Source organism: Lepus europaeus, chromosome 14 (assembly GCF_033115175.1).
Source record: "Lepus europaeus isolate LE1 chromosome 14, mLepTim1.pri, whole genome shotgun sequence".
In the NCBI taxonomy this organism is placed as follows: Eukaryota; Metazoa; Chordata; class Mammalia; order Lagomorpha; family Leporidae; genus Lepus; species Lepus europaeus.
Window position 1 is genome coordinate 76,651,415 of NC_084840.1, and position 17,761 is coordinate 76,669,175.

Consider the following 17,761-nt stretch of genomic DNA (forward strand, 5'->3'; position numbering starts at 1 on the left):
TCAAGGCACTGCAGGGATTTGCCGAGAGGAGAGTTCTGAGTGCCCACCCCAGGTCCTGTATACACACAGCAGCTAGACTTTTAAACTGGAATGGGGCCAGTGTTGTGGTGCAGCCTATTAAGCCACTGCTCACAATGCATCCCATATGAGTATCACTTGTAGTCCCAGCTGCTCCATTTCTCATCCAGCTCCCTAATGCACCTGCAAAAGCAGCAGATGATGGCCCTAATGGGTCCCTGTGATGCACTTGGGAGACCCAGAGGGAATGCTAGGCTTCTGACTTCAGCCTGGCCCTAGCCCTGTCTATTGCCATTTAGGGAGTAAACCATCAGATGGGAGATCTGTCTCTCCTTCTTTCTGTAACGTTGCCTTTCAAATAAATAAATCTTTTAAAAAATTGGAAGTAAAATTGAAAAATTCCATGTTTAAAAAAAAATCCTAACATCTTTGAAGTTGTCTTAAGAAATTTTTTTTTTTTTTAAAGTTTCTCTTCTCATGAAGGTAGTGGCAACATCATAGGTTCAGGGATTGAACTTGAGTTTTTTCTTTCTTTAAGATTTATTTATTTATTGGAGAGACAGAGAGATCTTCTATCCACTGGTTCATCAGATGGCTGCAACGGCCAGAACTGGACCAATCCGAAGACAGAAGCTTCCTCTGGGTCTCCCACATGGATGCAGGGGCCCAAACAAATGGGTCATCTTCTAGTACTTTCTGAGGCCATTAGCAGGGAGCTGGATCAGAAGCAGAGTAGTCAGTGCCACGGCTCACTTGGCTAATCCTCTACCTGCAGCACCGGCACCCCGGGTTCTAGTCCCGATTGCGGCACCAGTCCTGTTCCGGTTGCTCCTCTTCCAGTCCAGCTCTCTGCTGTGGCCCGGGAAGGCAGTGGAGGATGGCCTAAGTGCTTGGGTCCCTGCACCTGCATGGGAGACCAGGAGGGGGCACCTGGCTCTTGGCTTCGGATCAGCGTGGTGCGCTGGCCGCAGCGCACCAGCCATAGCAGACATTTGGTGGGTGAACCAATGGAAGGAAGACCTTTCTCTCTGTCTCTCTCTCTCTCTCACTGTCTAACTCTGCCTGTCAAAAAAAAAAAAAAAAAAAAAAAGGCAGAGTAGCCGGATCTCAGATTGGTGGCCATATGGGATGCTGGCACTGCGTAATCTACTGTGCCACAGTGCTGGCCCCTGAATTTGAGTTTTCCTAAGCTCTATAGTGTGATACTGAGCACAGTGGTTCTGGCCCAGTTACTCTTTTAAATCCATACACAGTGTTCTCATAATAGTCATTATTCATTCATTCATTCATTTATTTAACTTGAAGGCAGAATTAAGAAGCAGAGAAACTGAACGAGAGATCTTCCTTCTGCTGGTTCAGTCCACAAATGGCTGCAACAGCTGAAGTCAGGAGCCTGGAACTCCATCCTGGTCTCCCATGTGGGTGGCAGGGCACCAAGGACTTGGGCCATCTTCTTCCCAGGCATATTATCAGGAAGCTAGATTGCAAGTGGCGCTACTGGGATTTGAACTGGCACCCATATAGGGGGTTGTGGGTGGACAAGCCCAGACCCCAGGAATTCTGTATTCACATTTTAGCCTACCACAGGCTAGCCTGAGCTAGTCTAACTTCTAGCTCACTGAAATTAATCAGTTAGGGGCCAGCGTGGTGATGCAGCAGGTTAGGCCCAATACCTGCAGTGAGCGCCAGTTCAAGTCTTGGCTGCTCCACTTTCCAGTCTGGCTCCTAGTTTTGGCCTGGCCCAGCCCCAGCTGCTGCAGCCATTTGGGGATGAACCAGCAAATGAGAGATTTCCTCTGTCACTCTGCGTATCAAATAAATAAAATAAATCCTTAAAAAATTGATCAGTTATTACCACCGCTGACTTCCCGTGTCAGCTAAGAGGATACCTTTCTGCCCTTATTTTACTTCTTCACTACACTGGATGCTGAGGACTGCTTTTTCTTTAACTCTTTCCTCTCTTGAATTTATTAAGAACACCATCATGATGGCCATTCTTCCAGAATCAGCTGTCGCGCTTCTTTAAAAAACCCTCTTTTCTTTATCCCAACCTCAGGTAGGCTTCTTGGCATCTGTTCCTCTCATTTAAAACAAGTTTGCTTATTTTCATTTACTTGAAAGCAGAGATAGAGATATTTGATTCATTGGTTCACTCCTCCAATGCCCGTAACAGCTAGGAATGGGCAAGGGCAGTACCAGGAGCCTGGGGCTCATCTGGGTCCCTCATGTCGGTGGCAGGGGCCCAAGCCATTGAGGCATCATCTGCTGCTTCCCAGAAGGCATTGGCAGGAAGCATGATTAGAAGCAGAGTAACCAGGCCTGGAACTGGTGTTCTGATACGGGATGGGGGCATCCCAGGTGGTGGCTTAACCTGCTGCACCACAATACCTGCTGCTCTTTTTATACTGTCCTGGAATGAATTCATCAAAATCCTTAAACTTAACTACCACTTACCTAGTCACAACCCAGTCTCCCAGATAATAAGGCTTTATACAGCCAGACAGGATCCCATATCCTGACTCTTGACTAATACTTTCTCTGACATATAGGGAGACCACATCTCTTGTGCCTTATGTATAAAAAGTACCTAAAGGGGCCAGTGCTGGGGTATAGCGGGTAAGGCTGTCGCCTGCAGTGCCAGCATCCCATATGGGCTGGTTTGAGTCCCGGCTGCTCTACTTCCAATCCAGCTCTCTGCTATGGCCTGGGAAAGCAGTAGAAGGTGGCCTAAGTCCTTGGGCCCTGCACCCACATGGGAGACCTGGAGGAAGCTCCTGGTTCTCGGCTTCAGATTAGGGTAGTTCCGGCCGTTGCGGCCATTTTGGGGAGTGAACCAGCGGATGGAAGACTCTCTCTGCCTCTGCCTTTCAAATAAATTAAAAAAAAAAAACTCTAGAAAAAGGACTACACCAATTTTTCTTATCTCCTTCACCCACAACCTAGATAAATACATGGCTGACAAGCAGTAAAATGCCAACGATTGAATTAAGTTCCAAAGAGAGCAGGTGCTGTTGGGGAGACCACATACGTAAGTGATGGGGAGTTTCTTCATGGTGAGCACAGTGTCGACAGGGATGGCATTGTTGCACTGCCCCACACAGCAGCGGACTACTCCTGTTTTTAATACGTTGCTTGTCAGCTCGGCTTGTAAGAAGTACTCCTAAGAAGGAAAGAGACAGAAAGAATAATAGCACCTCTGCTACGTTCTACTTGGAAACTCGCACAGGAAATGCCCTTTTGATGCACCTTGCGTTCCAGAACGAGCAAAGGTTACCCTGTTTTCCCTTAGTTTCTCTGATTTTCCCTGACTCCAAAGCTTGCATTAAGAGAAAACACTTGAAATAGTCCCATTGGCTTCTTGATAAAACTGCAGCTAGTTTTTTAAAAATAAGATTTAGTGGACAAACATGCAAAACTGTTGCCCACAGTGATATTTCAAGACTATTTCTGGGTTCTACTTACGCTAACCAACCCCCAACTGATTTATTACAATTTTTTTTTTTTTTTTTGTATATTCACATTGTAACTCCGGTAAGTTGAGAGAGAAGAACTTAAAGGATGTCCAGGGGCTGGTGCTGTGGCACAGAAGGTAAAGCTACTACCTGCAGCGCCAGCATCCCATATGGGTGTCTGTTTGAGATCAGGCTGCTCCACTTCTGATCCAGTTCCCTGCTAATGTGCCTGGGAAAGCAGCAGAGGATGGCCCAAGTGCTGGGGCCTTAGATCCACGTGGGAGACCCGAAAGCAGCTTCTGGCTCCTGCCTTTGGACTGGCTCAGCTCTGGATGTTGTGGCCATTTGGGGAGTGAACCAGCAATGGAGATCCCTCTCTCTCTCTCTCTCTCTCTCTCTGTTTCACTCACTCACCCACTCTGCTTTTCAAATAAATAAATATTAAAACAAAAACAGATGTGCAAACCAACCCTGCACACTTCCCTCTTCCCTTGCTATTGGTTGGCAAGTGGGAAATTGATACATTTCAGCCTCAATTTCTTTATCTGTGAAATGTAGAGAACAAGGCATCTACTGTCACAAAAACAGGGACTTTGGTTTGATTCATGACTGCCTCTGAAGAGTTCCACAAAGTATGGGCAAACTAAACTAGCAGGACCACTCATAACTGCTGATCATAAATGACAATTTCATATTTTCTAGATGACAATCGTGTTGTTTACCACATTTTTCAGAATCTATGTACCACATTTTGATTTATTTGGTTTTCTCTCCCATTTTACAACAAAACAGATTTTGCTGAAGCCCCTTTGACTGCCATCTCCATTATCTTTCTGGGCGTCTCTTTTGTGAGCCACTGTAAAATAGCTTCAAGTTTAATACATGTCCAAAAGCATAAGGTATTTTATAACTGTTTGTTTATATACGTGTCATGCTTTTGGTTTCCTTCTCGGTTCGTTCACTTTCCTCTTGTGCTATATAGGATTCAGCCATCATTCTTTTAGATTTTATTGATGCATTTCTGTGGAAACTCAGGTTCCTAAACTATTTCCAACGATGTAGAAATGAATATCTTTGTACATATTTCCAGCCCACTGCAAGATTTTCTCCAGGGCTGGGGATTTCAAACTGTTTTGATTCATTTACAGTACAATTCTACACATACATGTATAAGAAATTAAGGAGCAGGCATTTAGACTAGCAGTTAAGACATCCGCATCCCATATCTGAATACCTGGGTTTGATATACCCAGTTCCGGCTCCTGCTTTGTGCTTCCTGCTATTGCAGACCCTAGGAGGCAGAACTGATGGCTCACACGATTGGGTTCCTGCCACCAATATGGGAGATCTAGATTGATTTCCCAGCTACTGACTTGGACCTGGCCTGGTTCCAACCCTCATGAGCATTTGGGGATTGAACCAACAAAGGGGAGCTGTATCTGTCTCTGCTAAATACATACATACATACATACATGTATACATAGATACATGAACTTGAAATCACATTTCCACAAAATACCATTTAACCCAATATACTGTGATAACTTTGAATTTTTTGCCATTTTACGTGTTTTTTTTTTTTTTTTTTTTGGACAGGCAGAGTTAGATAGTGAGAGAGAGAGAGAAAAGTCTTCCTTTCTGTTGTTTCACCCCCAAAATGGCCGCTACAGCTGGCGCACTGTGCCAATCCAAAGCCAAGAGCCAGGTGCTTTCTACTAGTCTCCCATGTGGGTGCAGGGCCCAAGCACTTGGGCCATCCTCCACTGCACTCCCGGGCCACAGCAGAGAGCTAGACTGGAAGAGGAGCAACCAGGACAGAATCCGGTGCCCCAACCGGGACTAGAACCCAGGATGCTGGCGCCGCAGGCAGAGGATTAGCCAAGTGAGCCACGGCGCCAGCCCCATTTTACTTTTTTTTTTAAGCTTGTGATAACACATTAATTTCACCAATCATTAGTGAACTGCAACCTACAATCTGAACAACACTGTTCCAGAGCAGTGGACTACAGATGATTTGGTTTTGTGCTCTTTATGTTACTAAACATCATAGGCTCTAAAGAGCCTTGTATATGTGAACCATTACTGTTTATCATCTTGGAATCTCAGAAACATACACTAAGAAGTTTTCAAAATATTAATTGATTTAAAAATTAGTAAGACTACATATTTATGTTGATTTAAAACAACTATATTCAGAAGAAAAAAATGTGGTGAGAAGAGTAGCACTGTTTGTCTCTGCAAATCTTTCATGTCTAGCTTAATAGAAGACCGCTGGAGCCTCATCCCTTCTGTATTTATTTTGTGGTGACATCACATGCCAGGTGGCCTTGGAGGACTACCCTGCACACTTGTGAGAGCATGAGAGAGAAAAATGCTAGTGACAGCCTAGTATTAAGAAAACTGCATGTGTATAACAGGTATATGAGCACAGCATGTATTTGTGACGAGTATGGCATGTGTGTATAATATGTACTGTGAACATGGTGTATGCTACATACATAATATGTACTGTGAACAAGCGAGAGAGCCCTGCAGGGTCAATTTGATTATATCAATATTTAAAACTTCAATCTGGTAAAATAACAGCTAATATTTACTTAGTCTGTTAAAAAAAAAAAGAACCCATCCTTTGAGGTGCAGTTAATACCCTTACACCGGCTTTATCAGGTAAGGAAGCATGCTTAAGTCATCTGGAATGAGAACCAGACATGAACATGGCCTGTGCTTTTACCGTGGCCAGTCACCAAATGGGAAAATATTTTTTTCAACAAACACGTGTGGAGTATCAATTTTCTGTTAGTGCTGTCCTAATGATGTGCTTGTGAGATCTAGATTAAGAATCTAAGATTCTAGGGTAGCCATTTGGCCTAGTGCTTAGGCCACAGGTTAAGATACCTGCAGCAGCCTACAGGTATCAACAGCTGACTCCAATTTCCTCCTAACACAGACTTCAAGAAGCAACAGCCATGGGGCTGGTGCCGTGACTTACTTGGTTAATCCTCCACCTGCGGCGCCGGCATCCCATATGGGCACCAGGTTCTAGTCCTGGTTGCTCCTCTTCCAGTCCAGCTCTCTGCTGTGGCCTGGGAGGGCAGTGGAGGATGGCCTAAGTGCTTGGGCCCCTGTACCCACATGGGAGACCAGGAGGAAGCACCTGGCTGCTGGCTGCGGATCGGTGTAGCTCCGGCTGTAGCGGCTATTTGGGGGATGAACCAACAGAAAGATACCTTTCTCTCTGTCTCTCTCTCTCTCATGGTCTAACTGTATCTGTCAAATAAAATAAAAAAATTAAAAAAAGAAGCAATGGCCATGGCTCAAGTAATTGAGTTCCTGCCACCCATTAGGGAGACTGGGCTTGAGCTCCTGGTTCCTGAATGTTGTGGGCATTTGGGGAGTGAACCAGCAGATAGGAGTTGTCGCTCGCTCGCTCGCTCTCAAAAAAAAAAAATAATTCTAGGAAGCTGAGAAGCTGTCTTTGAGCAACTAGTAACTAGTAACTGTGTCACTTAACACTTCAAAAATACAGTGATTTTCTTCACTTCTTTAAAACTTAAAAAGATGAACAAAAAGGCTTCTGGTGATTATTACCTCAGTCATATTCTCTAAGGAGATCAGAGAAAAAGGAGACTCTTGGTTATAGGGTAATGGCTTATTCTAGGGAGCAGAAAACAAAGAAGGCTCATGTTTTATGTCTAAAACGTCACAGGCATTGTGGAGCAGAGGGTAAGTCACAGTGCGGAACACCTGCCTCCCAAATCAGGATGTCGTTTAGAGTTCTGGCCACGCTACTTCCCACCCAGCTCCTTGCTAATGTGGCTGGGAAGCAGCCGATGATGTCTCAAATACTTGAGTCTTGGCCACCTATGCGGGAGACCTGGCTGGAGTTCCTGGCTCCTGCTTTTTAGCCTGGTCCAGCCCTGGCTGTTGTGGCCATTTGGGGAGTTAACCAACTGATGGAAGATCGCTCTCTCTCTCTCTCTCTCTCCCCCTCTCCCTCCCTCCCTGTTACTCTATCAAACAAGGAAATAAATAAGTCTTCAAAAAGTAAATTAAAAAGAAAATACCGGCCAGTGCCGTGGCTCAATAGGCTAATCCTCTGCCTGCGGCGCCGGCACACCGGGTTCTAGTCCCGGTCGGGGCACCGGATTCTGTCCCAGTTGCCCCTCTTCCAGGCCAGCTCTCTGCTGTGGCCAGGGAGTGCAGTGGAGGATGGCCCAAGTGGTTGGGCCCTGCACCCGCATGGGAGATCAGGAGAAGCACCTGGCTCCTGGCTTCGGATAGGTGCAGCACCGGCCATAGTGACCATTTGGGGAGCGAATCAACGGCAAAGGAAGACCTTTCTCCCTGTCTCTCTCTTTCACTGTCCACTCTGCCTGTCAAAGAAAAAAAAAAAAAAAAAGACAATACCACCAACATGACTACTATTTTTCATGTTTTCATAGCCTCTAAATTGTGCGGGCCTCATGCCCTAGGGTCTCAATACCCCTAGGACCCTTCTTTCTGAGCAGAGACTGGACTCAACCACTTCTGGAACAGAATTTCTCAAACGTATTCACAGGCTGTGAAAAGAAGAAGCAGAAGTGCTCTACCTCACACCAGAGCTTTCAGATTTAAAAACATCTGTTCACACAAACAGGCAGTTTCTTGGGGTCTTCCTGTGGGCAAACAGATGTTTCCTAGCCCTGTCTCAATGGGGAAGTGTTTCTGTAGATTCTATATTATTTTTCTTCTATGGAGAAATGGATTTTCCCTGTAAAATATATGCAGTAAAGAAGTGATAAGCTTCCAAATGTCTTCAAAAGGTCTATGCGAATACTTCAAAAAATTCATGGAAAATGGAATTAGAAGTCATTGATTTTGGGGTGAGCGTGTGGCTTAGCTGTTAAGACAGCACTGGAGACAACCATATCCCATAATAGAGTGCCTGGGTTCAAGTCCAGGCTCCACTGTGGATACCAGCTTCCTGCTACTGCACACCCTGGGAAGCAGCAGGTGGCTGACTTAAGTACTTGGGTCTATGCTACCCACATGAGAGACCCAGACTAAGTTCTGACTTTGGCCTGACCTACCTCTGCCAATGTGGGCATTTGAGGGATGTCTCTCTTAAAATCTATATCTATATAATGTATTATATATGTTTTTTAAAAAGTAGTTTATTCTGGAGTGAAACAGTTTTCAAATCCATGCATAGTTTTTCCATAACATACATTTTCCATGAACTTTTTGAAGACCCCTTGTAGAATGCTATCTTTCATGAAAAAGGAGAATATGAAAATACATACAGATTTGTTGATATTTGCAAAAAGAAACACCGAAAGAGAAATCAATTAGAAATTTTTAAAAAGTAGCTACCAAAGGCAGAGGGAGAGAATAGTTTGAAGGGGACAGAAATGAAAGATTCCTCTTGTTAGAAAGCTTTGACTTTGGAAACATAAACAGGTCTTACAGATTCAAAAGATAATCAAATTGAGAAGAAGCAAAGCCATCCCTGAAAGGACTGAAAACAAACACACATTTCAAACTGTACGTTTCACTGGTGATAAAACCAGAGAGGACAGAAAGTGACTTGAGAACATCTGATTTTAGTTTCCCATCATTAGTGGAATACATGCTCAGGAGAAATGAAGCCTCTAGGAAATCTTACATTCCATTCAGTATTCTATTAATAATGATATTGTTATTATTTTGAAATACACAGAATGGTATAAATAAGTAACAAATACTATTAAGAACCAAGATTTTCAGTGTAAAAGATTCAAGTTAAAAGAAGTAAAGTTTAGTGTTAAAACTGAACTGGACGGCATAACTAAAATTCACGAGTTACAAATGTAAAAGGTTAAAGGTGCTGCAATATAGACATAGTGTAGCTTTAAAAAAAGAGGAGAACGAAGATAACACATACAAAAAAAAAGTCTTATTTTCAGTACACAAACTGCTGGTGCTACACACTTGGGAAAGCACTACGAAGTAAAGAGTTGGGAAGTTAGGTACTCTCAGGACAGAGAAGCATGACATCAGGGTTCACCCAGGTAGCACAGAGGACGGCTAGGGGATCCCATCTGTAGATTTAGTGGATACTCATTACATCACAATTTTAACTCCTTTAAATATTTGTGTTATATTAACAAAAGCCAGCTCAATAATTAATAATTATTTCTAATAATTATTAATAATTGGGATTGGATTTATCAGTATGGACATTTGATTTTTCTTTCTTTCAAGATATAGATTGACAAAAAAGATGAATAGGGGCCGGTGCTGTGGCATAATGGGTAAAGCCACCATCTACAGTGCTGGCATCCCATATGGGTGCCGGTTCAAGTCCCGGCTGCTCCATTTCCAGTCCAGCTCTCTGCTATGGCCTGGGAAACAATAGAAGATGGCCCAAGTCCTTGGGCCCCTGCACCCACATGGGAGACCTGGAAGAAGCTCCTGGCTCCTGGCTTTGGATTGGCGCAGCTCCGGCTGTTGCAGCCAACTGGGGAGTGAACTATCAGATGGAAGACCTCTCTCTCTCTCTGCCTCTCTTTCCCTCTGTGTAACTCTGACTTTGAAATACATAAATAAATTTTTTTTTAAAAAAAAGATGAATAATCTTAGCATTACTAAAAGAGTGATAGGCAACCTGACAACATGTGATGACAGACAAAGAACAAAGCCCTTCCCTCCATGGAGCATTCCAGCCAAAACAGATAAGCTTGGATATAATCAAGCCTCTACATCTACCTTCTGATTACAGAAAATCCAGGATAGGCAACACTAACGGTAGAGCAAGTTACATAACCACATAAGGAAGCAAATCTAGAATGTGGGACATTTTATAGGGCATTTGACCCAGTTTCTGTAATAAGACAGGACCATTAAAGAAAGGGGGGGAGGGTGTTGGCTGTTCCAAATTAACTAACTTAAGAGACTAACAACTTAATGCTTACTTGGATCTTGATTTGAACAATCCAACTGTAAAAAGGCATTTTTTAGATAATCATGTATATATGATCAGGGACTGGGTAGCAGGAGTTACATATTATTTTAAATTCTGTAAAACATGGAAACATCTCTGTGGTTACAGGAAAAAAAATTATGTTTTTCAAGAGATGTATACTCCAAATACATTTAGGGTGCTTTGTATATGGTCACTCAATGTATTGTTTTCTCAACTTTTTCATGTTTCAAAATTTTCATAAGTAAAACAAAAATCTTATTTAATCCATGTTGTGAAATGAGATCACTGCTTTATAATACTCCCATTAAAGTTACCAATTGTATTCCTCAAACAGATGTGAAAAGAAATCCCATTTGTCTATATATTTGTGTCCAAAATGTGGTTGGCACATTTGATCAATTACAAGTATCAAGTTTCTGTTTTAGTACCAATTAACAACTCTGAGACTTTGAATATCATTTACTAAAAACAGTTACGGCTCCACCCAACTCCCACCCTACACTAAAAGTCAAAGCCTTTACTATCAGTACTCTACAGCATGTAACACTCATCTGCTTAACAGCACAGCACAATGTAGCACTTTGAGTACATCACTCGGCTACACACAGCACTGCATGTTTCCCAGGTAACAAGGAAGACTAGATTAACTTTTACACTGAAGTTCTAGATATCAGGCGTAAGCATTTTTCTTTTAGGAAAGCTGGACTAGATGGTAACTGTTATTGGTGTTCCAGTCTCCAACAAGATTGAGAAGATTAAATCATCTCTGCTCTAGCTCATGAAAAGGCAGGAAAGCTGGGAAAAGGAAGTAGAGAGGAGGCGGTTTTGTGGGGGTGGAGACCAACTGCTGACCTACTTGCATGTTTGTGTCGTAGCCAGTGACAATGACCAGTGGTCTAAGTGCGTCCTCTCTGGCAAGGATATATTCTTTGGGAAAGTCTCAGTGACAGCAGCAGCTGTCTTTTAAAGAGAGACTAGGGAATGGGAGGGAGGAGGTTTAGATGCAGAAAACATTCTTTTCTTCCTGGAGTGTTGAGAACTAATTGAGCAAAAGAGAAATTAAGAAGTGGATGAATACAGTTGGTATTTTAAAAATAACCCTTTTAAAATTGAATTGGGAACAATTTAGAGAAGAATCATATCTTTGTTTCTTTGGTTAGAATGCCTCTTGCACTAGTGTTCCATAATCACCCTCTGTACAGAAAGGCCTTTGCTCCTAACCATGATTCTGATCCAAAGGCTTTTGGAGGCAGAGATTGACCCCTTATTCAAATCCAACAAAAGTCAAACACTGGCAGGTTAACTCATGCTACTCATGCTTCTTACCCCAGCCAAAGTCAAAATGTTTTCCAGTGATTTGGTCATGATGAGACGCTTCTTAGCACGAGTTACTGCAACATACAGTAAATTCCATTCATCCTCAGAAAATGACTCTTCAAAAAAAGTAAAGGGGAAAAAATAAACTCAAAAGCCCACTTACAAAAAGTGATGTTCTCATCTAAATGTTTACAGCCTCTCACTCATCCCCCATTCCAAAAAAAAGCCACTCAAGATTTGCTGGCTTGTATATACAGAATTTCCCTACAAATGACAATTCCCAAAACAGAAACCTCGCATCGCAGACCAATGGCACAACACGCTGAGTTTTATTTGGTCCTGCTATGGCAAGTACTAGGAATATGCAAATTGGTTATTCAATACCTGTGATGTGCCAGGTAGGTAATGATGTTCATTATCCCAGTTCTGCTCACAACAATGGGGAAACAGGTTTACAGAGGTCATGTCATTGGCACAAGTTAAGGCCAAGGTAATCAAAGGCCCAGAGCTGGACCTGCCCAGAGCAGGACCCAAGTCTAGCCATCTCTAAAGCACGTCCTCTCTCCATTTCCTGACACTGTTTCTCTGCACTGATTTAGTCCAACCTGGAAATGTGTGAAGGCAACAGAGGACATCAACCAGATGAGGCTCCTGGCTTTGGCCTGGCTCAGCCCTGGCTTTTGTGGCCATCTGGGGAGTGAACCAGCCAATGGAAGATCTCTCTCTCTTTCTCTTAACTTTGACTTTCAAATACATAAATCTTTAAAAAGCAAAAGCAGCTGGTATCTTTCAATGGCCACCTCTGTTTATGACTCTCCCTCCTTTTATGGCTATATTCACCAGAAATAAGAGATGTTTAGTATTTATATTTTCAGCACTACAATACTACATCCTCAAGTTTGAATCCACAGTTAACAGCCAGTTTTTGCTAAAAAGCAGACAAATGACAGTGCTTATCATTTCACCTTTGGTGATTTTCTGATCTCTTTAATGAGAAGAATTAATTAAAGGAAAACACCTTGGTTAGCAGGGAAACCATGTTTCAAAGCTTTTATATCTGATGGAGAAAATGTTGAAGCTGAGAGTAGATGCGTGTTAAAACAGGCCCACCGTAAGTGTAATGTCTCATAAGCAGCCCTGAGAGAAGTGGACCCCAAGGAAGCTGGATTTTGATTACAGTGTAAGAATCAAAAGTTTAGGACTAGTAGGTGTTTTTTCTTGTTTCTTGGACTTTGCCTGCCAGGAGGCCATAGCATCCAAGAAAAATCAAAGCAGTCTAAAGGAAGCATCTCGGTCAACCCTTGAGTGCTAAATTGATCATAACACTCAAACGAAGAACAACCAGTCTCCTTACCAACTCTGAAGTGGGGTAGTTGGGCAAGATTATGCCTGGCACAAGGCACTTTCACAAAATCATCTAAAACATGCACAGTGTCAAACTCCAAGCCTTTGGCTTTGTGCACAGTGCCCAAAATGTACTCTAGAATAAAAACACAGTACACAGTTAGATGAGAGCTGCACAGGGGAAGAAACAAGAGAAGGAGAAAAAGTATATGCTCCTACTTTACTCTTGAAATGTTTTTATTTATTTATTTTTTATTTTTATTTTTGGCTATACACAGCTTTGTGGGAAAAGGAGAAAAGAGAAAGCTAAAGTTGAAAGAAAAGAGGATGAGGGGAAAATTAAACCTGAATTGTAGGAGTACCTCTAAGAATCATAGTGGAGAAGACACGTGGCTTTACACACCCCTTATATTTTACACATAAAGGGCCACAGGCCCAGAAGAGCATTGCAGGGCTTACCTAAATTTCCATGCAGCAGAACTAGAAAATTCTATTCCACTGACTTGGAAATACAACAAAAATAAAGAGCCCTAAAGGGAGGGCGAGCTCTTAAACAACATGCTCACGCAGGTCACAACCATTCACGCAGGCAAGAAACATCAGGAAATAGGGTGGGTGTGTGGCATAGCAGTCAAGCTGCTGCGTGGGACGTCTGCATCCCATACTAGCGTGTCAGTGGTTCAAGTCCTGGCTACTCTGCTTCTGATCCAGATTCCTACTCATGCACAGCCTGAGAGGCATCACGTGGTGGCTCAAGTACTTGGGTCCCTGCCACTTGCATGGTGACCTGGATTGGGTTCTGGGCTGCTGGCTTCAGCTTGGTCCATTTCCAGCTGTTGTGGGCATTTGAAGAGTGAACCAATGGATAGAACACCCACTTTTTCCCTCCCTCCCTGGTTTCCTCCTTCCCCTCCCACCTTCCACATAAGATGAAAATAAATAAAAATTTTAAGAAGCATCAGGAGAGCATTTGTTCCTTCTCTTGCAGAGAAGGTAAGAATCAATTTTTTCCTTACCTGCAAAGTCCAAATCTTCTATATGGCATTTTTCTATCCTTTCTACTAGCTCTGGAATCCTGATGTTATACTTTTCAACTACTGCAATCTTTGCTTCCAGTTCTTTGTCCTCGGCAGCCGTCACATATCTCTTGAAGCCACTGAAGCCTTCTTTGTGTACCCATCTTCTGATAAATCTGTCTTTAATGAAGAGGTTTCCTAAGGAGAACACATATATAGGTTCATATGATGCAGGCCACACTAACTGATAGTGGCAGTAGCTGCACATTCCTAACCAACAGCAGGATAGTGGATGGTCTTGAAGTTGGGAGACCTAGGTTCTGGTCCTGACTGTATCACTAACTCTCTGTGTGTCCCTGGGCAAGTCAGTGCAGTAGCCTCTTCGTCTCTAGCACCTACTTTACAGGGATTTGATTCAGTGCAGGCAAAAGCAAAAAAAAAAAAAAAGTGCTATAGAAATGTTAGAGGTTATCCTTTGGGCCACATGGACATTATCAACATGTAAAGTTGCCCAGGAAGACAGAAAGATGTGGTGAATGATAGTCTAAGGGACCAACATCAAAAAGAAATCAGAATGCTGGGAGAAAGATCTGGAAAAATCTGTCAGGATCTCTGAAAACAGGAGGTCTTAGGCATCCCACTTCTCCTGGGAAAAGAGTAACACTAGCTACCCCCTTCTCTGGAAAGACAAAAGAACACTGACTTAGAATTGGCTCTTTCCTTTCTATTTTTTAATGAAAGTTAGTCTTAGCTGCATATTGCTGTTTCATCAGTACAAGCATAATTTAAAATAATTGCAAAAAATGTAAATGGTATCTGAATACAAGGTGTTGAGCATGAATACTTACCATTGTTTCTTTTAAGAACTAGAAAATGTCTGTCTATAGGTTCAGATTATTTTATGCTTCTAAAGGAGGTTAGGCCTGTTCTACCTAAGAACCTGCCAAGTTCTGGTTGTGCTTCCAGCACTCACAAGCACCAGGCCCAGCACTGAGGACAGAAATGACAAGGGCCCCACACCCCAAAGGGTTTTTATCTTTTTGGAAGGGACAGATAAAACCCTGACATACAGCAGGAACTGAAATAAGACAGCATACACTGTAATTCACAACAGATGTGAGATCAAGCTTAATGAAACAGGCAATCAACAGATTAAGAGTAGGGAACAGAACAACTCATTTTGTTTCATGCCCTGCATGGATGATATCCCCCAAACACTCTTCTCTAACAGTAATGAAAACGGCTAAACTATGCTATGTCTATTAGATGAAATATTACAGAACTATTAAAGTAGCAATGAAAGAAAATACATTCATGTGCTGAGTAAAAAATAGCACGTGTTTCCATGTACACCAAGCTGCAATTATGCAAAAATACACATCTGTAAGGACAAAGACAAAAATAATTAGCAAAAGTGAGAATTACTACATGACACACTGGGATTGTGTGTGGTTTTTCTTTTTTGCTTTCAAGGAATTCTTCTGAAAGGAAATGATGTCTTCTGATAGGTTTATTTATTTATTCAATCATTTACCTCAGTATGGAACAATGAATATTTATAATTTGGGTGATGATTTACACAAGAGTAATAATACAGCAATAGACTAGTATTTCTTAGAAATCTGGTTTTCACGGGTTGGCGTTGGTGCAGAGGGTTAAGCTGCTGCCTGCAACACCAGCATCTCATGTGGGTGCTGGTTCAATTCCCAGCTGCTTCACTTCTGATCCAGCTTCCTGGTAATGTGCCTGGAAAAGCACTGGGTGATGGCCCAAGAACTTGGGCTCCTGTATCCACGTGGGAGACACAGAAGAAACTCCTGGCTTTGGACCAGTCTAGTTCAAGCTGTTGCAGCCATTGGGGAATGAACCAGCAGATGGAAGATCTCTCTCTCTCTGTAACTCTGCCTTTCAAATAAATAAAATAAATCTTCAGCAAAAAACAAAAAACCACAATTCAGGTCATCAAAACAAGGAAAGTCTTCACAGCCAAGAAGAGACGAAGGTGAGGATGGGCACTGTGGTACAGTAGGTGAAGGCGCCTCTTAGGATGCCCCATGACATACAAGATTGTGGGTCTGAGTCCCAGCTCTTCCGCTTCCAATGCAGTTTCCTGCCAGTGCATCCTAGGTGGCAGGGGACGATGGTTCATGTGCCTGGGGCACTGCCATCTACATGGGAGACCAGGATGGAGTTCCAGGCTCCTGGCTTTGGCCTGCTCTAGCCCTGGCTGTTGCTGACATTTTGGGAGTGAACTAGTAGATGGAAGATACACTGCGCTCTCCCTCTTTCAAGAATACAAACAAACCAAGGAGTCTAAGGAGACATGACTATATATAATGTGGTATCCTGAATGGGATCCTGGAGTAGCAAAAGACATTACTTAAAAAGGAAATTTGAGGCCGGCGCCGCAGCTCACTAGGCTAATCCTCCGCCTTGTGGCGCGGGCACACCGGGTTCTAGTCCCGGACGGGGCACCGATCCTGTCCCGGTTGCCCCTCTTCCAGGCCAGCTCTCTGCTGTGGCCCGGGAGTGCAGTGGAGGATGGCCCAAGTCCTTGGGCCCTGCACCCCATGGGAGACCAGGATAAGCACCTGGCTCCTGCCATCGGATCAGCGCGGTGCGTCGGCCACAGCACGCCTACCGCGGCAGCCATTGGAGGGTGAACCAACGGCAAAGGAAGACCTTTCTCTCTGTCTCTCTCACTATCCACTCTGCCTGTCAAAAAAAAAAAAAAAAGGAAATTTAAATGAATTATGGACTTTGGTTTATAATAATGTTCCAAAATAACATATTTTCTATTAAAAAAATGTAACTACTCTGAGCTGACCCCACCATAAACCACTACAAAGGACAGGGAATAAACTACACAGAGTCATGGGAGTCCACAGAACATTTCAGTAACAAAACACAGCATGATTTCACTTGAATACAAGTGATACATCTCATTTCTCCAACAAGAAATGAGTTTCTTTTTTTTTAGGAGTATGAAATGACTTTAATACATTTATTATAATAAAATTATTTGATTAGATACTCTTATACAAATGTCATTAATTTATATAAAAGATAACTATTTATACCAACTGTTCTTAAGTTCTAGAAGAAGCAGATTACAAATGAGAAAAGAAACAAATAATGGTTGAAAATATTGCAATGAGTTTCTTAAAAGCTGCAGTTCACAAAGCTCTGGCCTCAGGACCATTCACATTTTTAAAAATCACTGAGGCTTCCAAAGAGCCTTTCTTTGCAGAAGTTCTCTCTATATTTGACATATTAGAAACTTGAATTCATTTAAAAACAGTCATAAGCCTAGAACATGATAGTAAGAAACATGCTTTTAGAATATTTTTCAAAGCAGAAACATTTATGCAATTAGAGTGGCACTGGTTGACACTTTCTGCAAATTTCTAATTCTTGGCTCAACAGAGAACAGCTGGCTTCTCGTGTTTACACATACGCTCAGTCTGTTGGGATACACTGTCCTGGCTGAAGTTCATGAAGAAAATGTAGCCTCTCGCAGGTGTGCAGGTAAAAAGGGAAGAGATGTTTATGTTTTTACCCACTCAAGGACCCAGGAGTTGTCATGCTCACTGTGGCTCGTACAAGTTTTCTCTGACTTCTAATTTCACTCGAAAGGCAACAATTTTATCTTTGGCAGCAGGCACTCTTAG

The 17,761-nt window shown here is 42.7% G+C and overlaps 1 protein-coding gene across 1 annotated transcript in view; it reads right to left on the minus strand.

Moving 5' to 3' along the window:
* Nucleotides 1–2,893: 2,893 nt before the first annotated feature.
* Nucleotides 2,894–17,761, minus strand: part of LOC133773465 (F-box DNA helicase 1-like) — a gene marked incomplete at its 3' end in the record, with an annotated part of 31,567 nt that continues 16,699 nt past the window's right edge. Inside the window, 4 exon segments of the mRNA XM_062210802.1 lie at nucleotides 2,894–3,178; nucleotides 11,740–11,846; nucleotides 13,085–13,210; nucleotides 14,091–14,403. Of these exon segments, the coding sequence (XP_062066786.1) occupies nucleotides 2,894–3,178; nucleotides 11,740–11,846; nucleotides 13,085–13,210; nucleotides 14,091–14,403 (831 nt within the window).